Raw genomic sequence first — 27520 nt, forward strand, 5'->3', positions numbered from 1 at the left:
TTATTCAACACGATCGATCGCTACGGTCCTGGCGCTGCCCGAGCCCCGGATCTTCATGGACGACAGTTTAAACATCTTAACTTATCGACACACAAAGGAGCGGAGTGGGGCTGGTCAGAGAGGTGGCGTTGGGCTGTCTAAAGATGGTGACGCTTGACAGAAAGTTCCAGAGCTCGAAAGGACTGAAAGATGGCCCTTCGAGACAGGAGCTAATGCCTGGCTGACCTGTGGATGAGGCGGAACATTCTGGCTCTGGGGTCTGGGAACTCCCAGACGTGGCATTTAAACATCTGGGGGTGCAGGGGGGGTGGTCCCTGCTGCTGCTGCTGCTGCGAATTCTGCCTCAGTTGGCAGAGCTGTCCCTAAACCCCTCCCTCTGCTAACCCTGCTGCCTGCAGAATCTGCCCCATGGAAAAATCAGTGGTTGACAGTGAGAAAAGAGAAAGGGACAAAGGATAAAATGAGGCAAGCAGGTGGCAATACACACTCTGTATTGTGCTCCCCACGTGGGTAAACTTCCCTGGAGCACAGCTGGCTGTCTCTCCAACAGGGTGTCTTAAACCCCCCACAAAAAGCTCCCTGCTCCGTCGGCTCGCTCTCAGCTCCATGTGCCCCTAGAAAGTTCCCCAGACCCCAAAACCACAGCACCTGCCCGTCTTAGGTGCCGGCGGGAAGAGGTTCAAATCATGCCTGGACGGTGAGGAAAACATCGGGTCTCTAACACTACGGGACAGGGTGCTTCACCGTATCCAAAGTGCTTTGTTCTAAAAAGAAGCCCCAGGCTCCGAGAAAGGACAGGCAGTTAGGCCAAGTCTCTGTGGAGGAGTCAACAATCATTTAGGAGTCGGGTGGCTGGGGCCCGGGAGGGACAGAGGAGTGTCCTTCCGAAAGGCCTCGGGCTGGGTTCACAGAAGTGGGGTGGATGGGCCACAATAAATATAAATAAATTTACACAGGACCCCAGGCCCGGATGGCCCAGGAAGCCGCTCTATGAAATCCAGACATGCCCTGTGAGAAGCGGGGCCAGAGCCCATCTCGGAGTTCAGCCTGTCCCGTCCAGGAGAAGCTCCTCCGTCCACAGGCCTCCTCCTGGCCTCCGGCATCCCCGAGCAGGCTGCCGGTCACTGAGGAGCCCTCACCGGGAGCCTATCTTTAATGAGCCCAGGTCCCGAGGAGCAGGGGAGGCTGGGCGGCTTGTCCACTCTCCTCTGTCCTTCTGACTCAGGAAGGCACCAGAACCTTCCTGTGGGAGGACAAGACAGGCAGGAACTGCTTCCTTCCCCAGCCGGCAGCCTTGATGGAAGTCCTGGAGAGGCCAGTGGGAGATGAGGGGGCCTGTTTTCTGGAAATACCCTGGTCCGGGCAGTCCTCTGCCTGAGCCAGCTGTTGGGGGCTTGTGGACCACTGAGGCCATGGTCTCAAAGCAGGGCTATGGGCTTGTTCCCAGGGGCACCCAGGTACTGAGAGGAGGCGGCTGCGGTCGACGAGGCCACACTGTCCGGGGTGGAGTACGTGGTGTAGAGACCTGTCACCTGCACGTCAGGGAAGGACTGGTTGTTGCCACCAGAGACGGGGGTCAGGCTGGAGGCGCCCAGGTCACAGCTGAGCGGGGAGTCTGCGAAAGCACCCAGCGTGTCCAGGATCAGGCCCTCATCCTTCATCTCCTCCCAGAGGTTTCCTGTCAAACACAGAAGCCACGGCCTGAGCTGGCTTCCCAAGTCCCAATCCCCGCCTTAGGGCAGAGGCCAAGATGTGGGGGCGCTCAAGGTCACGTGTTGTGGAAAGCATGCGGAGGAGCCAGAGTTCCAGCCCCACCCTCTCCCTGCTGTGTGTCTGTGGGAAAGTCACTTCTGTCTCTGAGCCTCAGGATATAATGGAGCTGATCAGAAAACCAACCTCCCAGGGCTGTGGCCAGGGCTAAATGACAGGCTGTGTGACCGCTTTGAACTCTCATCGGATGATGCCAACAGGGTCAAAGCCAGGAGGACAAAACCCCGTGTCCCCTTCCTCCAGCCGACCGGGGCTAGGGCACAGGTGTTGGAGCCCCCGCCGGACCCGCAGGCGCGCCGCGTAGGGGCTCTGGGTGAGCTAGAGCCTTCGGAAACCCGACGGCCGGCCCCTCGTCTGCCCTTTCTCTCCTCCATTCGTAACCCACAGCCCATTTATTGAGGGTGACCTTGTAGTGACCTGACACAGGGTGGACGTAGGCAGGGTGAAGCAGGTCCTGACGACAAGTCTGGGGTCAGACCGACCTGGGTTTAAATCCCAGCCTGCCACTGACCGGCGGGATGAGCTTGGGCCAGGAGGCTACTTCTCTTTGCTTCGGTGTCCCCAGGGGCACAATGGGGACAGGAAATGGCAGTGGCCACGGAGGACCATGGGGGCAGCCCAGGGGGTGAGATGATGCCTATTGAGTGCTTGGTCCAGGGCCTGGCATACAGCAGGTGCCCACTGACTGCGTCAAGTGCGAGTGTTAGGTGGTTGCCATAGCAACGCAGACCGTCCAGCCCCGCTCTCCTCTCGGGTCACCCGGCTCCCCACCCTGACCCGCCTCCGCGCCATCACCCGCTCCTGGGCCTCACCCTGCAGGGCAAAGTCCATGATGCTGGGGTCCAGGGCGTCCACCTCGGTGCTCATGTCAGTGCTGATGTTGACGAAGTCCACGGGAGTCCTGCCCACGGCCGGCCGGGGGAGGGGGCTGGGGCTCGGGTCCCGCAGCGCATGTAAGGGGGGCGTCTGGGCGGGCGCCGGGGAGTCTGGGGCCAGATGGGCCTGGGGCTGGACCTGGTGTTGCAGGGGGACGGACTGCAGGGACAGGGTCATCAGCGGCTGTGGCGGGAGCTGGGAGATGGCCAGACAGCTGTGGGCCACCGCCGCCACCGTGGTAGCGTGAGTCAGCACGGGGGCCTCAGGCTCCCCCGGTTTGCCAGGTCGCCGGCAGCTTTCCGGACGGTCTGCGATCAGCTTGTCCAGCTCCTCTGCAAACAGGAGGGAGAGGTCACTCAGAACCCACCCTGCAGTGACCAGCCCCCAGCCCCCGCCTGGATCCAGGTCCAGTGCTTCCACCTATGGGAACCTAGCACGTCTCTTGGACCCTCTGAACCTCTGTCTCCTCCTCTATGAGATCGCTACGCATAGGGTTGTTGTGGAGATGTAATGACATCAACAACGGAGCAGAGCCACTGAGGGATGAGAGGTGCCACCAAGGAATAACATCAGTCCGTCTCCTTACAGCACCAGCCTGTCACCCGAGGGCTTGGCTCAAAACTCCTACCAGCCCTGCACCAGGGGCGAGAGGCAGGGATTCTAAATCCCACGGGGCTGAAACAAGATTTGTTCACACCACTCGTCCTATGAAAGGGACATCGGGAAGGGCTGCTGTGGCTTAGAAAGCCCTGTCCTCTTTCATGCTCTTGGATAGACTCAAGTAAAGACAGGAGTTGCTCTTCCCTGGCTGGACGTGTCTGGTTATTTTAAACATCTCTGCCAACGTGGTAGGAAGGAATGTCACCTCCCGACTCTCTAGTTTGGCATTTCTATGGCAGAAACCAGGGGTGGGGGTGAGATTCGATGGCTTCTTGTGTTTCCCACCGGGCCCGTCATGTGCCAGCCGCTGGATGGGTGACTGGAGGCAGATCCACAGCGGGAGAGAAGTTCCCTGCGTCCCCATCCTGGTGGTGGGGACGGGCTGCACTGGGCAGGCGGCGCATGCGCGGTGGGGACGGGCTGCACAGGGCAGGGGTGCGCATGCGCGGGGCAGGAGCTCGGGCCTCACCTGGGTTAGCCATGCTGCGGTGGATGGCGGCGAGGTCTTTCCTCTTCCACTTGTACATCTCCTCCTCCATCTTGTCGATGCGGGCCAGGTTGAGCGCCCACAGGCAGCCCTTGCGGGAGGAGCCGCTCATCTTGTTCTCCACCTTCTCGAAGCACTTGTTCAGGGACAGGTTGTGCCGCACCGAGTTCTTCCAGCCATCGGGAGCTGTCTGTGGGGACACGTGGGCACTCGGGGGCGGACATCCCTCTCCATCCCCTCCTCACCTGGGTGCTCGCAAACCCAAGCCCCCCCGGGGCAGCGTGCAACTGCGGCAGGAGAAACGGGCTAGCCCTGGACGCTCAGCATCAAGGGGGAGAGGCGCGAGGGAGTGGTGGGGACTGCGGCCAGAGGTGAGCCCTCGCCCTGGTGAAGGGGGAGCTGCTGCTGGGCCCGGCTGGCTGAGGACGTGAGGACACAGCCCAGCGCTGCTGGAGCTTCTGCTCTTTCTCTCCAGCTTGTGCAGCAAGCAAGAACCATGCTCGTCCACGGAGCTTGTCGTGTGGACTCAGGGCCAGTCATTTAAAAATGCTTTATTGCTAGGTAAGCAGCTATTGCAACGCGCGCCCCTGCCTCCTGACACACACGCCATATTTCTGACCATATTTCTGCTAAGGATATTTCCGGGCCAGGGACTCTGTGCTTTGGTACCCTCTGACTTTGGCTCCTCTTTCTTGCTTTGATACTAAAAAGGAGAACATTACTAAGGGCCAAACCTACGCCCGTAGCTGCCAGGATCTTTATGGGCAGAATCCCCACTGACTTCCCGCCAGCGATTGTTTTCCCCATGTTATAGATGAAGATACCGAGGTTCACAGAGGTAAGGCTCTTGCCTGGCCTGAGTTTTGCATTGTTGTGTTTCACTGAGTCTGTGCTGAATTCCTAGGCTGGCCCGTCCCCCTTTTGCTCCCTGAGATGGAGGGTGAACTCCTCTTCACCCGAGCCCAGTGCAAACGCCCCTTCTCTCTTTAAATGCAAATATCTGAGCACGTGTCCTTTCTACTGGGTGCACAGACCCAGCGGGGGCGGGGGTGTGGGAGGATGGCCCAGGTGGATCTAGAGTGGGCCCTAGAGTGGTAGTGACAGGGACAGGGGGCGCCTCCGGGACCCCCAGGGCTGGAGCCCTCACCTTGAAGTAGGGGAAGTGCTCCTTCATGAAGCTGTAGATCTCGCTCACCGGCAGGCTGCCCGTCTTGCTGTTCTTCAGGGCCATGGCGATGAGACAGCTGGGCAAGGGGTGGGGAGGCCGGGGTGAGGCCAACAGCCCCTCGTCCCCTCTGCCAGGAAGCCCGCCCCGCGCGACCAGCCCCTGGGCGCTCCCCATGTTAGCTCGGGGCCCCTTTACACGGCCCGATGCCTTTCCCACCCTGTCCTCCTCCTTGACCCTGGTTTTTGCGACGGGTATTGATTTCAGAAGTCAGGGGACCCTTTACCCTGTCTCCATAATCGATGTCCGTGGGCCTCTGGACTTTACCCAGGTGCTTCCCCCCATCCAGCACCTGAGAGTCCCAACACTAATATTGCGATGACTTTCTGCATTTGAGGACACTGAGGCTCAGAGAGGCAAAGCTACTTTCCCAAGGCCACACAGCCTAAGAGTGATGGAGTGTCCCTGGGTTCTCAACCCCAGGGGGTGGCTGACCACCTGATGGTCGTTCCTGAGCACAGGTTCCACACCAGGGGTCCCTGCTCCCCCCAGCCTCCCCCTCGGAAGTCTGGGCCACTACGTCCGGCTGTCTGAGCTGTCCCGAGGCAGCCCCGGCCCCTCCCCGGCGGGCCTCCCGGGTCTCACCTGTAGGAGTAGATGGGCTTGGGGTAGTGTTTGGGCTGCAGTTCTTGCGATGTGTGCCCTGCCACGTGGGCCTGCGGGTACGGGGGCCGCGCCCCAAACGGGGGCCCATAGAGGCCCACAGGAGGGCACTGCCCGCAGGCAGAGAGAGAGAGGGTGAGGAAGGGCACAGCCAGCACAAGCCCCCCGCCCCTGCCTCGGGCTCAGAACCCCAGGAGACACTTGTCTCCACCCACGGCGGGAGCTCGGGTGGACACGCAGGCACGGCGGGGCGTGCCATCCCCACGCGCCTGGTGAGTAAACTGAGGCTCAGAGAGGGTCCCTGGCTGACCCCAGGCAGGGGCGTCTGCCTCCGGGTCCAGGGCTCCTCTGAGCCCCCGGTACCTGCTGGGCTCCCGGGGGGAGCGGAAACTGTGGCTGGGTGGCAGGAGGGTACAGCTGGGATGGGTCCTGCAGGCTGGAGGGCGGCTGGCCCCCCACTGGGAACTGGCTCATCTGCTGGGGCCAGGAGAGGAGAAGACAGAGGGTCAGAGTGGGGCAGGCGGCCCCGGGACAGCCCTCTCGCTTGCCGATCCACACGGTGGCACTTACGCTGGCTCCGTGGCTGGTTACGGGGCCCAGGCCCAGCATCCCCCGGGGGGCCATGCCAGGTGGGCCGTGGAGCAGGGGACCTGGGGCGGCTCCCACATGCAGGTCAGCTGCCCCAGCCAAGGTACCTGTAGGAGGGAAGCACAGAGGAGCCCTGTGCTGGAGGAACAGTGGCCGTGGCCAGGGCTGACCCAGGCCCCGGGTATTTCCTGAGGACAGAGCCATCCCTCACCCTCGGGACCAGACACTTGGCAAATCGATTTGCTGGGGCATGGTGGTGAAAAACGGGGTTCCTACCAGCTGGGCACCCTTGGGCTGGCCTCAGTTTACCCATTTATACTTGAGCTACTGGTATTGCCTGTTACCTACCTGCAAAGGTGTTGTGAGTGTTAAATGAGATACTACTTATCAAGTGCTTAGCGCTTTATTAGGATGTGATAAAATACCAGTCAGTGTAGGTGGATCATAAAGAATGAGGAGGAGGATCTGATATCTTGGTTCCTTTCCTTCGTGAAACCTGAACACCAATTTGTTGTTCATCTTTTCTAGAAAACATCCCAGGACTCCCCGGGACCTCTAGGTTGTGACTTTTCTCCCTGTTGCCAAACCCTGCTCTTCTGCTAAGGATTAGCTCAGGAATAGCAGAGGTAGACCACCCCTTCTGTGCTGGACCCAGGGCAGACATTGCTAATCCATCTTAGATTCTCCCTGCACCAGCCTGATTTTAGGCAGCCACCTCTAATCAAACACAGTTGACTTCCAAGATGATGCCACCCACGGGGACAGTTCTAGAACACTTTCACTGTAGATAAGGAAACAGATCAGAGAGGAAAGCACTTGCCCAAGATCACACAGCAGTCCCCTGGGATTCTAGATTAGGGTTAGGAAACTGACCCCAATCAGCAGGCCAAATGTGGTCCGCAGTCTGGTGTGTAAATAAAGTTTTATTGGCACACGGCCACACCTGTTCATTTAGATATCATCTATGGCTGGTTTTGTGCTACAGTGGCAGAGTTGAATAGTTTTGACAGAGACCGTATGACTGACAAGGTCGAAAATATGTATTTCCAGACCCTTTACGGAGAAAGCTTGCTGACTCTTGCTGCACATGTTTTGCTCAAGAATAATCTACTCCATGAAAGAAATAATCCCAGATACTGAGTTTACAACTTTTGACATTTTTAATGTACTGGGGTGGTTGTTTTTATCATTGTTATTCTTCAACATTTGTGTCTTTAAGCATTTAATTCACTTGCCGTAATTGCAATTAGCTGTCATTTATTGAGTGCCTAATTGTGTGTCAGGCTTCCCTTGGAATCTTCTAGAACAAAGGCAGCAAAGGACCAGACAGTAAATTATTTTAGGCTCTGTCAGCCATCTGGTCTGTGGTCTGTGTCTTTTTTGTTTTTTTAACAGAGAAACATAAAAACCATTCTTAGTATCTGCAAAAATAGGTTGGAGGCTGGGTTTGACTCCCGGGTTGCAGTTTACCAGCCGCCCTTGGTGTTCCGGATGGACCTGTCATTCAGGGGAGCCACAGGGGCGGGGCTTATTCTCCATTGGAAGCTCAGCTCACCTGGGGCCTGGTACACGGCCGGTGAATGATGAAGCTCATCCCTCTGGGGAAGATGGACTCAGCCCAGAGAGGTGGACGGACTTGTCCACAGCCACACAGCGGGGCAGGGAGTTGCCCTCCCCTCTGTCACCCTTGCCTCGCCCCCCAGGACCCTACCTGGGTGTGGATGTGGCACGCTGGGGCCACCCAGGTCCATGCGACCACTCGCCATCTGCTGCAACCGAGGCACGTCCACGGCCGTGAGCCATGACAGCGACTCCAGGTCCCCGGGGAGGTCCTCCTCATTGGTGGAAGGCAGGAGCCTGCGGGGAGGAGCGGGGGGCTCGGGCGGGAGGGGGGGCTGTGGGCAGTTTCTGGGGACTTCTCTGTCCCTGGAAGCTCCTCAGCCCCCTCCTCCCCAGGTCACTCGGGTCCTCCAGCCTGACCTTCCTCAGGGCCGGGCACAGGGCCCTGGCCCTGGGACCCTCCTCTGGCAGCCACGTTGCTGGCCCACCCTTCCTGGGCCCACGGAACCCATCTGGTTCCAGAAAGAAGGTTGGTCAAGCACACGCGGGTCGCCGTCCTGATGGTATTAAACCGTTCAACCCCAGGAGGCAGGTACTATTATTATTATTACAGGTTAGGCATCCCCAATCCACAGATTCAAAATCCGAAGTGCTCCAAAACCCAGGATCATGTGGCGCACCTAGGAAACGCCACAGGGCACAATTCCACACCTTAATTCACTGGCCAGGTCCCAGCCAAATGCAGGTGCACTGGCCGTACTGTAGAAAATCACCTCCACGGCATACAGGAAACACAAGTGATTTCCACATTTAGACTCGGGTCCCCTCCCCCAAGAGTCTCATTATGTATGTGCAAATAGGCCAACATTTTTCAAAAAAATTCCAACTCCGAGACACTTCCGGTCCTCAAGGTTTTGAATGAGAGCGGTTCCATCTGTGGTCCCATTTTCCGGATGGGGAAACTGAGGCTCAGAGCACTGAGTCCCGTGCTCCAGGCTCCCCAGGAGGTGGTGGGGCTTGGGACCGTGCCCACCACCCCTCACAACAGGTTCACAGGCGAAAACATGACTTTCCGTGGAAGGAAACACTGGTGCCCTCCCAATGCCAGGCGGGCACCCCAGTTGGGGATGTTACTCCCCGGCGACCCCGAAGTCAGGTCCGCGTGGCTCATGGAGCGCCAGGCGGCACGATGGCACTCTGCCTGTGCGGTAACGCGGTGGCAGTCAGCCCTGCACCAGGCGCCACTCCGTGTGCCACCCCCGCGGCCGGGGGCGGGGCCTCGCAGGGCGGGGGGGCGGGCCGGGCAGCGCAGCCCGGGATTCCTGGTCCTGCCTCTGCGCGGTGGGTGCCGCGGCTCACCTCCTCTCCCTCTCCCCCTCTCTGCTCTCTTTCCTTGTTTTTTTAGGGCCACAATTATTGTTACCATGGCCACCGCTTCTCAGTTGTCGCAGGACCTGGGCCCTCGGCCCACGGAGCTGCATCAGGTGACCGCCTGGCTGTCCCCGCGATTGGCTGCCTCATAGGAAAACACAGCCTGGAAACGATTTGAAAACTCAGCTGGTCCATGTCAGGGGCAGCAGTTGGCCCGGCTGCTGTCCCCCGGTGGCCCATTGTGTGATAAACGACTGTTGCCCCCGTGGCACGTGGCCCCCATTGTCCCGGGGTCTCAATGCCATTGTTTCTGAGGCCCCCCGGCTGCCGACCCTTCAGCCTGCTGGTAACTCATCTGGCTGAGTGACAGCCTCGGCCCAGGCCTGGGCGATGCCATCTGTCCCCCAGGTCCTCAGAGACCCGGGGGCGAGGTGGAGGGGCAGGGCCTGCGGTGCTGCCTACTGCTGGAGGTGACTGGCCGACCCACCCTCCCTCCTCACCCCACAATCAGCCAACCTCCCAGCAACCTGCTGTAGCTCCCCATTGCCCCCGCTGCTCTTAGTACTGGAGAAGAGGGGAATCTCTGCTGGCAAGGTGGGGACCCACAAAGCTCTCTGGGTTGTTGGAAGGGAGTTCCTTGGCACCAGCAGGGAGCAGACTCTCTGGCAGTGGGTGAATCCAACAGGCAATATAAATAGTAGTTAATAGCTCAGGCTCTGATTCGACTCCTGGTTTCCTTGAGCCACTGGCTTAACCTCTCTGAGCCTGTTTCTCATCCGTAAAATGTGAAGAATCCTTGTTCCTGCCTCCTAGGATCTTATGAGGATTAAGAGTGTCTGGTTCACAGTAAAGGTAACATGAGCATATTTAGCTGCTATGAATATTAATGTCATCATTAATGTTACTATTAATTAGTAGCCAGGTCCCCAAGTCTCTGGGGTCACATAGACCCACCCCTGCCGCCGCTAACCGCTTCCATTTCCTGGATGCCATCCCCATTTTCCACCTGGAGAAACTGAGACCCTTAGAGAGTCACGTAGGTGCTGCCCCCTAGAGGAGGCGACAGGAAGCTGAGCATCATGGGGAGGGCCGAGGGAACGGGCTGTCCCCAGTGTTGTTTCCTGCTGTTGCTCTAGCCCCACGCTGCAGGAGCAGCAGCCCTCGGTGGCCGCGGCGTCCACCTGCCCGCCACGCCTGCGGCCTCACCTCATCCCCCTGCATGTGCCCTTGCTCCTCCCCCAAAGCACGCTCATCTTGGACGTCAGTCTATGTTCAGACGTCAGACGTCACCTGGCGGGGAGGATGGCTCCCGGGACCCGTGTCACCTGTGTCTCTCACACAGTGGTTGCCATTTACCTGCCTGCGTGGCCAGGCGAGGCAGGCTGACCCCAAGCGACCCACCCTGGGAGAGGCGTGACAATGGCCTTCATGTCTGCCAGCATGCTGGGGGCCTTGCAGTAGCCCCAGGATTGGTACGGAGGGAAGTCAGCCCACTTTCACAGATGGGGAAACTAGGTCAGGCCGGCGAAAGCAAAATCCATTTGCTTGTAAGAGAGGCAACCAGGACTCGAACCCGGGTCCTTCTGCTCCAATCCCAAGTTGTTCCCATGGCTTTGCAGGCCGAGGGTCCGACGTCTACTGGGGGAGATGCACCCACCCTGAGTGGGGCTCCCAGGCAGAGCTGCGCCAAACAGCCTCTCCTGGGGACTCAGGGTCCCAACTCCGACCCTGGAGTCTCCGCCTTGGGACTCCCAGCTATGTTCTGGGAGAAGATCGCCCAGAAGGGGCGTGGCCAGGGCTTGGGCCAAGTGCCGGCTTTGGCTGGACAGATCTGGGATTGAGTCCCTGCTACCCTGGGTGTGTGACCTCGGCCTGGGCTTCCGGTTCTCGAGCCTCCCTTCCCTGGGCGGTGGCGAGGGTCGGCTAAGCCAGTGGGTTCAACGGTTGGCACAGGCTCCCCTCCCAGTCTCCCTTCTCAGGGGTTTGCTGCTCATTTGGGGGGTCGGTGGCAGGTCCCAGAGCCCCTGCCGCCCCGGGCCTCCCTTCCTCCCTTCTGCCCACTGCAAGCCAGAATATCCGTCTCCGAGCGCCCGTGCCCTGTGCCTGCGGGGTCCTCTGCTCCGGAGCCTGGCTCACTCCCCACAGCCTGGCCTCTCTTCCCGGTGTGTCGCAGGGACCGGGGGTGAGCGGGGCTAACTGGGGCGTCTTTTGCCCACTGCCCGGCGCACAGACACCACCGGCTCCACGCCTGCCCCTGGCCAATGCCGCAGTCCCCCGCTGAGGACGGCCTCGCAGGCCCAGCCTCATGCTGCCCCAGTGCTTCCTTTCAGAGGCGTGACCTACAGGGTCCACGGAGGGCGTGACACCCCAAGCGCTCCTGGGGTCAGGAACCTCTCCGGCTTCCCAGCCAAGGTCCCTCAGAGAGGCAGCTAACCCAGCCTCGGTGTTCCCCTCTGTGAGGTGGGTACGAGTGAGGATCTGGCCATGGCAGGTGCGCCTCACCGCCGGGACTGGCATGCGGGTGGAGGTGGGGTCTCGCTGCGACTTCTGCCATCTGGTGGAGTTTGGGAATGCTCCCTGGTGTGCGTGTGAGAGAGACAGAAAGGAGACAGAGACGGGGTGGGACACCCTGGACCGGTCTCGGGGGTGGGGCTCCCCTCTGCCCCAGGGACGGGACTTCTGAAATCCAAAGGAAAAGACAAGGCGCCGGGATGCCCGGTCCTCTTCCGCCCTGTCTGGGTCTCTCTCTTCAGTTTCTGGCTGAGCAGAAAATCCAGGCCCGGCTACTCCTCCTGTCAGCTCCCTCCCCCTCTCTTCCCAGCCCCCCAGATCCCCGCTCTGTCTCCGACTCCCTCCCACGTGCTCTTTGTCTGTCTGTCTCTCTCTGCCAGTGTCTCTGCCACTCTGATGGACTCCTGGCCTCACCCTTATCAGATATGATCCTAAACCTTCCTGAACCTCAGTTTCCTCATCTGCAGAATGGGGGTAATGGTGTTGGCGTACAGGCACCCACCGAGCTCTTAGTAAATGTCCATCTCCTCTTCCCTTCTTGGACATGGCTTCTGGGCCCCCCACAGATCCATCTCCATCCTACACACCCACAGTCCCCCGCCATGAGGACCTGTCCGCACAGCCGGGGCTGCCCCGAGTCCCTGCACCAGGCTTGCTGGGGATGGGACAAGTGTTCCTGCAGTGAGCACAGCCCCCACCCCCAGGCAATCCCCACACACCTCGTGCTAGGGAGCTGGGCCCCACTCTACCCTCTGGCGGGCCCTGGTGACCCTGTGCTCCAATCCCGGGCTTCATGTGACTGCCGGTGGCTGCCGGTGCACTATGGGCCCTGGGAGGGGGCAATGTCCCTCCACCTCCTCTGATGAGTGCAAAGGCACCTTCTCAGTGGCTCCGCCTTCTGTGCCCTCACAGTGGACACCCTTCCTGCCCCTCGCACCTCAGCGTCTTCAGGGGTCCCTTCTCTCAGCCCCTGGGGCACACTAGTTGGCCCCGAGCCTCCACCTTCTGAGCCCGCCTGGCATCCCCGCTGAGCGCAGGTGCCCTGAAGGTGGGATGGGGGCGGCCGGGACAGGGGCTGAGCTCTCCCTGCTGCAAGTGGTCATGCCCCGGGGCCCGGCACAGAACTGTGCAGACAGTGGGCGCCCAATAATTACACATTGGGCGACTGAGCGAACATACCCAGCTCCCTCGATGTCCCACTCCCCTGGGTCAGGCAGGGACGGAAGACCCAACTGTCCCCTTTGCACCCGTCTAAGGGGACCAAGCCCTTTTCCGTGTGTCCAGTCCTGGCTGAAGGCCACTTTGATGGGTGATCCTGACCTTGGCCCTCTGCCCACTTTGAGAGCCTGAGCAGACAAGGGGCATGCTCGTTACCACCTTCCTGTTAGGAGATGAGGACACTGTGGCCAGGGAGGAGGGACAGGACTTGAGTCACCCAGTAAGGAGCCCAGGAGCCAGGCTCCACTTCAGAGCCTGGTAGGTCCCGCCCCGCCCCCAGGCCCTCGCCAGGCCCCGCCCCACCCGGGCTCCGCCTGAGGAGCCAGGACTCCACCCCTAGAGCCGGGTAGGTCCCGCCCCTCCCCGCCCCGGCCACGCCCACCAGGCCCCTCCCCCTGCTCTCCCATTTGAGGAAACCGCTCTGAATTCTAGAAGATCCTAACCGTGCGCTCTGCAGTAGGTAGCTGCTAGCCACTCGTGGCTCTTTACAACTAAATTTAATAAAATGAAGTAAAATGGACAGATTGGGTTCCCTGGACCACCAGCCACATTTCAAGTGACTCAATGGCCACAGCATGTCTCCATTACCAGCAGGCAGCAGTGGTCTGGAATGTTCTTTTCAATCTTGACAGAAAAGTCAGTGGCATTTCTACATTGCCTTGAAACAACTGGACCTCTGATTTAGGTTTGGAAATTTTAGGAGCTGGTTTCATGGAATTCTGAGTTTTAGCATATTTGATTATAAAAAATTCTGTCCCCCCCATTCCTAGGCACCAGGGCCACATGGAATCCCGAGCTGTGTCCCAGGGTGACTCTCAAAATCGTGAGCTCTGCATCCAGGAGCATTTTTGCAGGAGCTGAGGGGAGGACCTGTCAGGCTCTGATGGATGGAAAATGAGTGGGACACTGTATAGGAAAGTCCCCGGTCACATCTCGGAAGTTCTATCAGCCCGGCCCAGCCAAGGCCTTCCCCACCTATAAAGCCACAGCAGCAGAGTAGGGGCCCCTCAAGGCCCTGGGGAGGCAGAGCAGCATGCAGCTGAGTGACCCCAGGCAGGTGGCTTCCTGCCCTGAGCCTCAGTGTCCCCAAGTGTACGATAGGAACAGCACCCACCCTAAGGCACCTGCCGAGAGTATGGGCACAGTCCCTAAAGCATCCGAGCAGATGTGGCTTCTGGTTTTCTGTTACAAAAGCAGCTTAAAACTGTTAGTTCAGGGCCCCCGGGTGGCGCCCAGCACTGCGGCCTTCTCAGACCACATGGGGGCTCTGCCGGCCCTGGAAGTCCTCCTCAGTGAGCAGAGAACTGTGGGGGACAAAAGAAAATAAAAAGAGCAGCCTGGCACTCCAGAGCCCCCTGACGATTCAGCGGTGAATTCAGGGACAGCAGCCCCTGTCCCCACCTGGCACGGGGTACTTCTGGCATTTCAGAGCTTACCGATGTCCACAGCCCCGAGAGGGACATGGCCCCCTTCAGAGACAGGAAAGGTGAGGTCAACCCAGAGCCACAGCAGCCCCAGGTACCTGCCCTGGCACCTCCTGCCTTGACCCCGGTGGGCCTCAGTTTCCCCATCTGAAAACCCGCTGGGGGCGAGCCGCTTCTCTCTCTGTGGGGCTGACACTGTGACACACGACCTGTGGGGACACCCTGGGTGGGGGACCATGAAGGTGGGCAGCAGCCCGTGCAGATACACAGGCTGTGGTCACACTCTGAAGGGGTCCTTGTGAGGGATACCCAGAGCGGGGTGGCCCCTGGGAAAATCCACATCAGACCCATGCTCTGTGCAGCACGGCCCGTGCCCTGCGTGCCTACCGAGTGTGACCCGGGTGCCCTTCCGAGTCTCGCTCGGAAGGCCCTGCCCTCTGCTGCACCCCATCCTGAGCCCACCCCAGTTGGGAGCCCCCGTGGCTCTCTCTGCGGCAGGACAGCATAGTGGTCACCAGCGTCGGCTTCGGGGGTCCGTCAGGCCTGGGTGTGAACTCCGCCCAGCTGCCTAGCACCTGAGGACGCCTGTGGTCTTCCACCGTCCCGGGCCTCAGGGGGCTCATCTGTGAAATGGGAGCACCGGGCCCATCGCATCACACGTGGCGGGGCGAGGATCAGGTGAAACACGCGGGGGTGTCGCCACGAGGCCGCTGCTTCACACTCTCCTGAACACCCCGACTCTCTGGGGTGCAGCCCCTTCCCTGACACTTCCCAAACTCCTATGCGGCCAGGCAGACGGACCTCCGCAGGTCCCAGGGCCCGCTGTCTGATGGACCTTGACCGCCAAGGGCGTGCCCACTGCCCGCTGGCCCCTGAGGCCTGCCCTCCACTCCATCATCTCCCAACAGCCCACGGGGTGGTGGCCTCTCATCCCCATCTCACGGGTGGGGTGACTGAGGCCCAGAGAGGAGGCGACGCGTGTCAGTCGCCCAGCGTGCCGGTGGAGGGTCTGGACGTGGAACAGGACACGCCCACCCAGGAGCCCTGCTCTCGCTGCGGCTCCACGGGGTCACAAACAGAGCAAGGAAGGGCAGAGCCGCATCCGAGCATTTTAAAAAAGAGCCGGCTGCCATGTGTCTCCATGGTGACAAAGCCACTGGTCACAGGACCCCCACCTTTTAAAAGGGGCATCGGAACCTGCCACTCTCCCCAAAACCTATCAGGGGAGTTTGAAGTTGAACTCTTCACCATGATCTGGCCCTGGGCCATCTCCTTCCCTCTTGTTCCCTCTGCTCTAGCAAACCTATCCTCCTTTGAGTTCCTCAAATATTCTAAATGCTCACTCATCCTAAGGCTTTTGCACTTGCTGTTCCCTCTGCCTGGAATGCTGTTCCACACATACATTCACGGCTGGCTCTTTCATGGCCTAAACGTCCCCTCCTCTGAGACACCCTCCCTGGTGGTCTTTCCTGTGAGTGTTCACAAAACATTTATCACTTTGCAATGAAGTATATACTTCCCTAATCTCCATTTCCTGTCTCACTTAAATACCACCTCCTCCAGGAAGCCCTCCCAGAACAGTGCAGCAGCTCCCGTCTTCCCTCCCCTGAAATGGTGAGTGCAGGTAGTGTCTACCCAGTGCTTAGGCTGCCTGAGATCTCCGGTTAGTTTTACCCAGGCATCCGTTCTTGTCTCTCTGTCCCTCCTAGATGCTAGCCCCCTGGAGGGGAAGGATGGCTATTCACACACCTCGCCTAAGTCCCAGAGTGACCACCTCCTTCCTTCATTTGACAAATATCTGTCTGTCCAAGGTGCCTGAACCCCACAGCTGTTGTGCCGTGACTTTGCTACACGGGTACACCTCCATGGTGTCCTTGCTAGGGAGCTTGGCAGGTGCCTGCATGGCTATGCAAATTTGGGGATGGTTATGGCTTCTGTGGGGTCTTTGCCTACATCGCTGAAGCCTGGTGGTCACATCAAACTCTCTTGGGGTCCACTCAGCAATTGCCTAGAGGAAGGAACATGGGATTTGTTTGCCAATCCACCTCGACTCCTTTATAGCCCTGTGGTTTTGGGGAAGTCACGTCACTCCTGGCCTCAGTTTTCCCCTATGTAAAATGGGATAATAATTCCCACCAGGCAGAGGTGAGGATGAGATAACCTCTTGGCAGGCCTGACACACAGGAGGCCAGATTTCCCTCTGATTTCCCACTGTGTTCTCTGTCACAGGGCAGGGGTCTGCCCAGCAAATTCACTGAGTCTGGGGAGGGAATCGGTCACCATCCCTGAGGCCCAGAGGTCTTTCCAGCCCCACCTGGGCTGGCCCCTCCACCCTGCTCACTCGGAGGGAACGCTGCCTTCCTGGGAAGACACTGTCACCTGGCCTCAAACTGTCCTTGCTTCCAATCCAGCCACGGCACAAAGAGGGATCAAGCCTTTCAGGGAGGTGTTGATTGAGCTAACATATCTTTTGTAACCATTTACGGGAAAAGAAAATTAAATGCTACTGAGCAAGCTCGGAAACTCCCAGCTAGGCCGAGAGCGAATATCACGTGGAAAGATCTGATTAGGAGCTTGGAAAAAAAGAACATTTCCTAGAACAGCAGCCGGCTTAGGACCGTGCGCGTGCGCACGATGAAATGGAAGACTTCAGAAGAGGACCCAAGATTGCCACCTCTTCCTTGTCCAGGCGGTGGCTGAGACCTTGCTCTACCCACCTTGAAGGTGAGGATGTAAAGATGTCGGGATGGGCCGGCTCCCCTGGCAGATGCCCCTCCCTTGCAGTTACAACTGGTGGGCGGGGCTTTGATAGGAACGTCAACCATCCCACGCCCCACGCGGTGGGTGGGGCTGGGCTCTGGAAGAGGTTTCTCTGCACTTGGAGCTCCGTGCAGCTCCACGGACGGGCATTTCTTATGTGATGGTGGCCATTCCTTCATTTCTCCTATGACTATTAAGTGAGTATCTACTATGTGCCCAGCTGGACAGTTCACAGATGAGGAAGTCCCCATGAGAGAGGGGAAGGACGTCCCCCAAGGTCATCTCGATTCTTAGGGCAGGGACTGAGGTGGGGAAGAAGATCTCCAGGACAAGGACCTGGCTCTGAGAAGCTGAGGGTTCAAGGACCCCAGACAGGTCTTCTCCTGTCCCCCTGGGCCCCAGCTCCCAGTCTGCGAGAGGAACCCGTTGGAGCTGATCTCTAGTTTCAAAATTGGGAGCAGCTGATTGGGGCATTTCTGTCCCTCCCCAAATGTGTGACTGACCAAGTCAGGTCTCTGGGCCTCAGTGTCCTCATCTGCAAAGGCGGTCGTGCCAGTACCTGCCTCAGGGTTTGCTATGAAGAGGAAACGGATGGTTACTAAGCACCTACTGTGCGCCAGGCACCTCTGAGGGTGGACTTCCCTCTCCCCGCTTAAGTGAAGAAGAAACCCGGTCCCCCCGCGGGAAGCAGAGCTCTGCCACAGCTCTGCTCTTGAGATCAGGACCACCTCTTGTCCCCAGCCCCTGGTCCCCTGCTCTGACATCAGTGGTGAGGCAGAGAGGCTGTTGCCAGCCACCAGCTCCTGACAGCTCCCCAGGGACAAGGCTGCGGCCTCCAGCTGCTGGCCCCGCCCTCCCTACACACAGGCATTGAAAGCCAACGGCCAAACCAGCCCCAGGGGATGGAGTGGCAGGCGGTGGTGCCCAGGGCTGCCTGGGGGCCGGACCGCAGCTGGACCAGCAGCCTGAGTGGTCCTCGGAGCATTCTCTGGAGATGTAGGAGAGCGAATGAGAAGCCCATAAACTTCTCCGGGGCTATTATTTGGCGAGAAACATGGGACTCACTGCATAATCAACCTCCCTCCCCCATGAGAAAGCACTCTGTCCCAGGCGAAGCTGAATGCCTTGCCCCATGCAGTCTCAAGATCCTCCCCGCCACAACCTGAAACCTGGTTCTGTTTCACAGATGAAGAAGCTGAGGCTCAGAGAGGTGAAGTGACTTGCCCGGCGTCACACAGCAATGTGGGCATGGAGCACTTATTTTATCCCAGCTGCTGTGCTTTTATCTGCAGGACATGGGGTCGGGGGCAAAGCGTTCCCAGAGTGTGGCAGCTTCAGATTCGAGTCTCCCCACTTGCTGGGTCACGGCCGCCTCATCTGAAGGCGTTTAAACTGGATGAGCTTTGGTTTCCTCATCCACCACACAGGTGCGAGAGAGCCACCCTCACAGGACAGGAGCTGGGGCTTTGGTCGGGATGGATGCAGAGATTCCACCCCCGCCTGCCCACAGGCCCTCCCACTTCCCACCCAGAGGACCCCCAGGCCTGTCACTCACAGAAAGCCCCGCTCTTTCATGTGACTGAGTGGTACAGGCAACAGTGACTGCTAGCTTCGTGGTTCTTGCTCTACCAGCTTTATTTACTGAATCCTCCTGGCAGCTGTGGGAGGGATGCGTCCCAACTGACCATCTGAAAGATGAGGACACCCAAGCCCCGGGACCTGCTCCGTCCAGCACGTGTCTGATCCTGGTAACTCTCTGACCCTGGGACTCCCCGGCCTCTGGGGCCTTCCTGAAGCTCTTCTGGGTAAGAATAAGAAGCCACATCTCTGTGCTGTCACCGCCAGCCCTGGGGGAGGACCCGCCTCTCACAGGCTTTGTTAGGAGGCAGGGAGAGAGCCTCCAATGCCATAAGCAATATCTCATTTAACCCTCCAGAGGCGGTTTTTCTCACGCCATTGTTCAGAAGTGAAATTGCCCAGGATCATGCAATTGACGAGCAGCAGAGCCAGAAATGGCCATTTAGTCGTCACACCCACGCCATGCCACGGGTACTCTTTCTATGTCCGCTTTATAGATAAGGAGACTGAGGCTTGGAGAGCTACGCACGTCAGAGAAGTTGAGGTTATAACAGATTCCGGAGCCCGGGCTGACGGCCCTTCCGCTGCCCCTACGCCGAGAATTATGGAAACCCTGTTAGCACCAGAAGGAAGCCCAGAGGTCCTTGGTCGTGTGATCCTGGGAAAAGCCCCCTCTTTCCTCGGCCTTGGGCGTCCCCACCTGTCCAGTGGGCCCCTCCGAGCAGCCTCCTGGGCTGAGGTGAGTGATAGGGACAAACCGCTGGGCACTTGCCCCAGCTGTGCAGGCAGTGGGCTCTGCGAACATCTGTTTGAACTGGAGGCCACATTTGGTTCCTAGAAAGCAGCCTCCAGGCCGGGGGTCCTCAGAAAGCAGCCTTTCTCTAATTGGGGGCTGACAGTCCCAGCCCGGATGGCCACGAGAGGGCCAGGCAGCCCCTGGGTAAACAGGGCTGATCTGAGGTGACAGCCTGCTCTTCCCAGGCCAGCCCTGATCCTGTCCCCATTCCCTAATATGGGCTGTGCCCCCTCAACCCAAATATGGTGCATGCTTTGGGGGCTGGGGCCCTGGGAACCAGGTCAAGCCACCGTGGGTTTTTGCCCTGTTGCTGTGTGACCTTGGAAAAGCCCCTTCTCTCCTCTTGGCCTCAGTTTCCTCATCTGTAAAAGAAGGCGACTGGACTGGTTGAATCCCTCAGGGTTTTTCTAGCTGTGAGGTTTGAAGAGTAAAGGGGGAGGCTCTGAGGACTTCCCTCGACCCCTCACTTCAACCTTGCTCAAGGAAGAACTTATTTTGGCCTCAGTTTCCATCTAATTGACTTGTGGGACCCATGAGACCTGCAAGAGCCCCCAAGAGCGCCTAATTCAGCAACATCGTGTCCTTGATGAGGAAAGAAGACCCAGACAGGCCAGAGGACTTGCTGAAAGTCACACAACCAGGCTAAGAACCAGAAGTTCTGACCCAACTTCCAGGGGGGAGGGAAGCCAGTTTCCCCCAGAAAGCTTTTGAGGGAGGGACATGTCCTAGAGCCCCTGCTAGGGCCCCTGGAGAGGAAGCAAGAGCTACGTTGTCACCAGGATGGCCAAACGGTCTCTAACCAGGAGGGACCTCTTTTGGAGTGGGCAAGAAACTGCAGGCATTTCAAGATGCCATTGCACTGGGTCACAGCCTGGACACTCTCAGAGACCGACTGTGAAATCAGTACCTTCAAGCTCCTCTGCAAAAATCACAGAACCAAAGCAACCGTTTCAGAAACCACAAAGAGCACTGAGCACTTCGAGTAATTAAAAATCCTTGGTTTGTTATGGTTGAAGCCCTCACCTGTATTCCTGCGGCAAGGGGTGGTGATTTTGCCCTGAGTTGCGAACAATTCCTGACATTATGGATGAGATGTCACTTTCTATCATCTCCTTGGGGAAAAGAGAAACAGAAAACAGAGCTTCCATCAACAACTGAAGTGGACACGGCAGAAACCCAGTTTCCCACAATTTCCCCACAATTCAGAAGGACAGAGCCCAAACCACCAAGAGAACAGAGAATTCCTGTATGGCATGGGTCACAATCCCAGGGCCATTCTGCGGGGTTTTAGAGGGGAAGAGAAGGGGAGGGATGAAATTACAGGTTCTTAGGAATTAATGGGGGGGAAGAGCAGAGGGATGTCTCTGTAATCCACATGTCAAGGTTTGGGAAACTGTGCACTCTCGAAATAGACACCAAAAGAACTTTATTCCCTTCCAAGTCTTCCCTTTTCCACCTCCATCAGTTACGATCACTTTGAAAATTAAAAAATAAAATAAAATAAAAATAAAAAAGGGAAGCTTGATGGGTCACTGTGTTTCTCTGGGGAAGTCAAAATCCTTCTTGCAAAGGAAATAATTCTGCAGGGCTCCTGTCCTGGAAATACCTTCAGAAATGCCACATGCCCTTGCTGGAGAATGTGTCCACCCGCACTATCGCTCCACCCCCGCAAACACAGCCTTAAAAAAAAAAAAAAAAAAAAAAAAAAAATCTTCAAGCGCCCCTAAGATTCTCAAACTCCAAGCGTGAAACGAACCTAGAAACCCACCAAAAGATCCTGATCAGTCCCGCCCCCAAAGTCGCTGAGGGATTCCGGGGAAGGAGACAGAGGGGGAACCGAGGACGGCGCCGGGCAGCCCCTGAGCCGGGGTCTCTACCCTAGAAACGCAAAGCAGGGCACTGCCCGGGAGGAGGGCGCAAAGCCGACCCTGCAAGGCGGTACCTGGAGCGGATCCTCGCGGGGCCGCGGCTGCCGGCTCTGGGGGGCGGCGGGGGTTCTGCAGGGGGGCTCCCTCGCGCTCGCCCCTCGCGCTCCGCAATTTGGCCGCCGTCGCAGCTCGAACCGTTTTTAAATTTCCCTCTCTGGAGCTGTCCAGCTCAGAGCATGCGCAGTAGCCGTTCGGGGGGCTTTTCCCCCAAGGGTCAGTTACAGGGCAGGGTCAAGGGGATTGCTTCGGGCGTTTCCCAGCAGCGGCGAGTCTCGCACGCCCCGGGGCGCCGTGTGTGTGTGTGTGTGTGTGTGTGTGTGTGTGTGTGTGTGTACGGGGGCGCGGTCACAGGGGTAGGAACACCCTCTTCAAACTTTGCCAACAGTGGCAGCCACTGCATGCCCGCGAGCATGCGTTCGGGAGCCGTGGGAGGATGATTGGGGCCAGATTAAGTTGCAAAAGATGCCGGGCGCATCTGGACTGCAGCCGGCCCCTGGCCGGGGGTAGAGGAGGGGGCGGAGAAGAGATCCTGTCTCCCCCAAAGTGGAGACGGGCCAAGAGGGGGCCCCAGGTAGACTCGGACTCTGGCCACCTGCCCCTTTAAGAGACTTGTGCCCGCGCGGGCTGGCGCGCGGCTGGAGTGGGCTGCGGAGCCCGGAGCCGGGAACCCAGCCGGGAGCGCTCGCGCCGGGCGCCTCCACCTGCCGCGCGGCCAGGGGCGCCCGGGCGAGGGCAGCGGCAAGGCGCGTGGGGCGACCGGGGGTCTGCGCGCCTCGCCCCCCTGTCCCGCGCCGAGGGTGAGCCCGCCCGGGGCGAGCGCGCGGGGCCCGGGTGCCGCGGCGATGTCGCCCGCCGCCCTGGAGGCTGCGGCGCTCGGGGTCGGGAGCGGCGAGCGGAGCCCGGCCGAGCCGTTGGACTGGACCCGCCCGGGAGCCCGCGCTCCGCCCGCCCCGCCCCGCCCCGCCGGCGCCCGCCGCGGGAAAGGTGGCGCGGACCGCGGGCGCCGGCGGGACCGAGCGCGGACAAAGGTCTTCCAGCCCCGTGGGGGGTTGGAACGAGGTCGGTCCCCTGAGAAAGTCTGCATTTCCGGCGCCCTAACTCTTGAGCCTTGCTTGGACTCGTTTGTCATGATAGCAGCGACAACAGGCACAGCCACCTTAATCATTAAAGCCTGCTTCTCGGGCCCATTCGCACTTCTATGGGTTAGGATGGTCCCCTTTTTGCAAATGGGGAAACGAAGCCCTGAGCCGTAGTGAGCGGGTCAAGGGTGCTCGGCCAGGAAGCCGCAGAGTCAGGATCACACCTGCGCAAGCCGACCCCGCAGCCCCTGCACCTGGACAGCCGTGCGCTGTCCCTGCAGGGTGGGGGTCAGGCATCAGCCCCTGCACCTGGACAGCCGTGCGCTGTCCCTGCAGGGTGGGGGTCAGGCATCAGCCCCTGCACCTGGACAGCCCTGCGCTGACCCTGCAGGGTCGGGGTCAGGCATCGGAACTGCTGCTTGGGTCTTCTGAGGTTGTCCCCACGCTATCATCCAGCGGCAAGCAGAGGAAAGGCGTATCTGCACCAGTGATCGAGAAGGCTGTTTTACCCGGTGTTTAAGCCCAGGAGGAACCCTGGGTGCCCGGGGCTGGGTGTGCCTGGATTTCATTTTCCATCCAGGTGGGCTGTGACCTTGGCACTGGTCCAGGTCCTCCTGAATGGTTTTCTTGTGACACCTGGGCACCCTTTCTTCTTTCTTCTCTGTCAGGTGTGAATAGATCAGTTTGCACATGTTAGGTAGGTCATGAGCATAAAACTTTCTCAGTGTTCAGTTTTCATCTCTCATGGACCTGCATATATTTAAAATCTGGGTTCTGTTGGGTTAAAAAGGTAGTTTACATAGTTTGTGCTGTTTGGCTGGTCCCTGAATGGCCTGTAATGATTCCACCATTTGAGTTGTAAGCATTTGGGTCCTTACTGGATCTGTAAATAAATGGGGGTGACCTGGCAACCTCCCTTTGAGGTAACAGCCCTTTCCCTTAAGGGATAATTTTGTATCTTTCCAGTGGTTTTGGAAGACATTCTCCCTTCTGAAAACCGATGGATTTGGGAAAGCTTTTCAATGAAAAACTCTCGTCTTTGAGTTCTGCAGATTCAGGATTCTTCTTTAGAAAAGAGAGGGAGACAGACAGACATTCTGGAAGTTCTGAGAAGCCCTCAAAACTGACATTTTCCTTTGAGAACGTGGCTTCTCTGCACGAATTTACTGAGAACTGTGACCATTTTAATAAATAATCAAGATTTTGAGTTCTTTGCCTCAGGATTGGTTGGTGAAAACACTATCACTCAAAGGACATCTGCTAGGGTTTTTCTAAAAAGCCAAGTAACTTACCAGAAATCTTTCTTTTATTTGTTAGATTAATGTAGGTCCCCTTTTATAAATGTATGATAGTTTTCTCAATTGTAAATCACCTGGGGCGAATCAGAGCTATAAAAGGGAAAGGTTGCTAATTTTTACTTTTGAAAAATAGGAGTCTTAGGTGATTCTATGATCAAGTAAGTCGGGGCACCCGTACCGAGGGACATCTTTCCTGAGCTAAAGGAGATCTAAACTGTGTATGTGTATGTGTGTTCTGCTGGAGACTGAACCCAGGGCTTCGCACATACCAGGCAAGCACTCTACCACTGAGCCTTGTCCCCAGGTTGGCCACTGTCTTTTTTAAATGAAGGAATATGAAGTTCATCTGTTTCCATAGCTTTATTTCCCTTTATCACTAGTTCTTGTGTAGGGGGAGAATCCCAAGCTTAGATTGGTCCTGATTTTGCAAGTGTATTTAAGATGCCGGGCCAGCAACATTCCCACAAAGCCCAACAGCAATCCGAGTCACTGGATCTTTGCTTACACAGGAGGGAGGAAAAGGACCAGGTATGTGACCTTGGCTTCACTCTCCAGTTCTATGGTGTGCAAGATGCTCTAACCTGGGTCTCTTTTCTTCGATGGTGAGAGTTTGACAGTGGTTATCTGCCTGTTCTGTTTAGAGGTAGGATGTCATAGCCACATAAGAAATATTTGTTCATGAAGTTGATGATGACCTTAAAATCAACTCAGGTGTCACTGCGAACAGCAGCTTCTCAGGTGCACCGTATACAGTGTTCGTACTCAAGGACTAAAAATACTAACCCCCTTGGCAGTGTTAAAGCAGGTATTTTTCATCGAGAAGCTCAATTTTATCATAAGTCATGACCATTTCTTCTCCCGTTTCCTGAAATCTTGCTTTTGCATTGTTTATTTTGATTTTCCATAGGTAGAGGAAATGGGAGCAAGAATTATATATTGATTTATAGCAATAGATAATCTTACCCAAAGCCCTTGCCTTTCTTTTCCACCAGGAAATTCTGTTCAATGATAATCTTTCTTCCACCCCAGCCATTCAGTAGATCGAATTGCAGGCATGTCTAGGCAGCAGAAATACGAGGGTCTTCTTTAACCATTAAATTAGAGCTGTGTCTGGCACACGGTAGGCACTCTGGGGACCTATGCTTTTTTGTCCCCCTCTTACTTTGTCAATTGCTAAAAACGAATTACGTGACATTTTCTTATAAGACATTTTGTAAAGGGAAGTGTATCCAGCAGCCGCTCTCCAAGATTCATGCCCGTTATTTCTGATTTCATGAGCCGTACAGTTCAGTAGCCCCGGGGAAGCCACTGTTGAATGTCTAAAAACTTCTGAGGATAGAGCCCATTTTTTTTTTCTTCTTCTTCTTTCTGTGGGAGACTGTGAAAGTCTGCTGATCTCCTTTGCTGCTGTTAGCATGACTGATATGTGTATTATCGCGCTTCCAAAGAGCGTGATTGTAGAAGAGCTTCGGCTTATAATTGTTGTCATACATCTTATTTAATAAAAGGATGTGAAACCCTTGGATGTTTCCAGGAAGAGAAACTACTGGAATATTTTTTTTTTTTTTTTTTTTTTTTTTTTTTTTTTTTTTTGCTATCCTGTTGTTTCCACCCCAGATCCAATTCAATCACTAGCCTATTCTACTTCTCAGAGGAAAAATAGTTAATAAAATTAACCCTATTCAGGAGGATCACAGGCTCCAGGCCAGCTCCTGTCTCAAATTAAAGTAAGGGCTGGGGAACAGCTCAGTGGTAGGGAATTAGCCTAGTATGCACAGGGCTTTGGGGTCTTTCCCCCATACCACCCTCCAAAATTAAGCCTACTCAAGAATATCACCCACAAATGTATACAGGCAAGATGTGGGAGCTTTTTATTTATTTTCTTTCTTTTATAAGGACCTCTCTTAGTTTTGTTAATATCCAGGGATTTTGATATGAAAATATTTTCTTTGGAAAAAAATTTCTTGAGTGTCTGAAGATTAGGGCCTTTTTCTCTGGGACTCCACAAAAGGGATTAAGATTAATGGATTGTAGTTTAAAGTGTTCATTTTCATTAGTAGAAAGAAAAACTTTCCAAGCATTATAGTAGTTCCTGTGCAGTATGTCTGCTCTGAGGGTAGGAAGTAGTTTTGACTGAGCAGTTGATGCAGAGGTAAAGGGGATTCACAAGCCAGAAACAAGTTAGAGTAGACCTTTGAGGTCCACCCAACCCTGAGGTTCCATGTTGTTCTGCATCTTATCCTTGACGTTCAGTGCCGAATCTGTGTACACAAGTAGCAAAGCTTCTGTTGCATGTAGACAGATTTCTGCTGCTATAACAAATGTTTACATATAAATACAGAGGAATGCAAAAATAAATGCTTTGGGGGACATTTTAATCTGGGCCATTTCTTGCCTGGTATTACTGAATATCTATCTGTGTTATTATACTATTACTAGAGAGTTGTCAGACCCTGAAAAATTTTGAGACACTGAGTCATTTGGTATAATCTTCACCTTAGGCATATCTTATTTTTGGAAAGTAAATAATTTGTCATTTTAACACAGCAATTCCATATGGATTAGAATATGTGCTCAGATCTGCTCATCCCCTACTGATAGCAGACTTCTGGAGCAATAGGGCTTCAGCAGGAGGACCTTAAATGACCCAGCTGAGAGGTAGACCAAGGTTCAAGTCTTAGCACTGGCTCTTTCTTAGCCAACTAGCTTTGGGTGATTTTTTTTTTTTTTTTTTAGTACTAGGGATTGAACCCAGGGGCGCTTAACCACTGAGCCACCTCCCCAGCCCTTTAAAAAATATTTTATATAGAGACACGGTCTTACTGAGTTGCTTAGGGCCTCGCTAAGTTGTTGAGGCCGGCTTTGAACTCCATCCTCCTGCCTCAGCCTCCTGAGCCGCTGGGATGACAGGCATGCGCCACCACGCCTGGCTTTGGGTGAGTCATTCCCTCCCCCCCCATCTCCCATCTCTCCAAAGAAACAATAGTGCTCGCCTTTCAGGGCGAAAGAGAGCACGTGGTGCCTCCTAGGTGCTCAACAGCAAGGACTGCTTTCCAGGCAAGTGTGTATTTCTAGAGACTTGTTCTGCCCCAAGAACCTCCTGCAGTTAGAAAGGGACCAAGTGATTTTGAGCCCTCTCAACTTTTTCAACTGATAAAATCTGGATTTTCTACACAGTTGTAGAGATCTGAGAGGTGTGGCCTGCCAGCTTTTCCCGGGGACCAGGAGAATGTAGCTTATGTTCCTTTAAGATGATGCTGGGTATTTAAAAATAGGCAGGGTCCTTGTCTTTTGCACTGGATCCATAATCTTACCCAACCCAAGCCCTTGCCTTCGTTTTCCACTGGGAGGTTCTCTTCAGTAATTGCCAGGTGAAGGAAAGCCATCTTGCCCTGAATCCTCTAAGTGGCCACTTTGTATTGCTCTGGTGGCCTGTTCAACCCCTGACCTATTGTGGCCATGGCTTACGTCGCATCTACGTTATTAGGCAGAACTTTGAGGCTCACTATTCCACCTTCCGTTTTCTTTGTATAACTTTTTCTATTGTTTTTTGTCAGGGATCCTGATCAGGCCAGGGGTTGGAGGGCCACATTCAGCCACTGACAGGCTTTGTCTGGCTCGTGAGCTTTCTTTGAAACAATTGGAATTAGATGCCGGCCTTTCAAAATTCTTCAAGTTGGGATTCCCAGCTTTTCTTTTCTTTTTTTTTTTTTTTTTTTGGTGCTGGGGATCGAACCCAGGGCCCTGTGCTTGTAAGGCAAGCACTTTACCAACTGAGCTATATCCCC

At 56.3% G+C, this 27520-nt stretch overlaps 1 protein-coding gene across 1 annotated transcript; it reads right to left on the minus strand.

Moving 5' to 3' along the window:
• Positions 1-1369: 1369 nt before the first annotated feature.
• On the minus strand, positions 1370-20536 carry Foxn4 (forkhead box N4). The gene is made up of 9 exons (XM_047562700.1): positions 20451-20536; positions 7921-8066; positions 6192-6316; positions 5985-6095; positions 5604-5731; positions 4941-5037; positions 3776-3983; positions 2583-2978; positions 1370-1678 (listed from the first exon to the last, which is right to left on the minus strand). The coding sequence occupies exons 1-9, from the start codon at positions 20534-20536 to the stop codon at positions 1419-1421; spliced, it is 1557 nt and encodes a 518-aa protein (XP_047418656.1). The 3' UTR covers positions 1370-1418.
• Between the last annotated feature and the right edge of the window lie 6984 nt (positions 20537-27520).

This window comes from Sciurus carolinensis, chromosome 8 (genome assembly GCF_902686445.1).
Source record: "Sciurus carolinensis chromosome 8, mSciCar1.2, whole genome shotgun sequence".
NCBI lineage: Eukaryota > Metazoa > Chordata > Mammalia > Rodentia > Sciuridae > Sciurus > Sciurus carolinensis.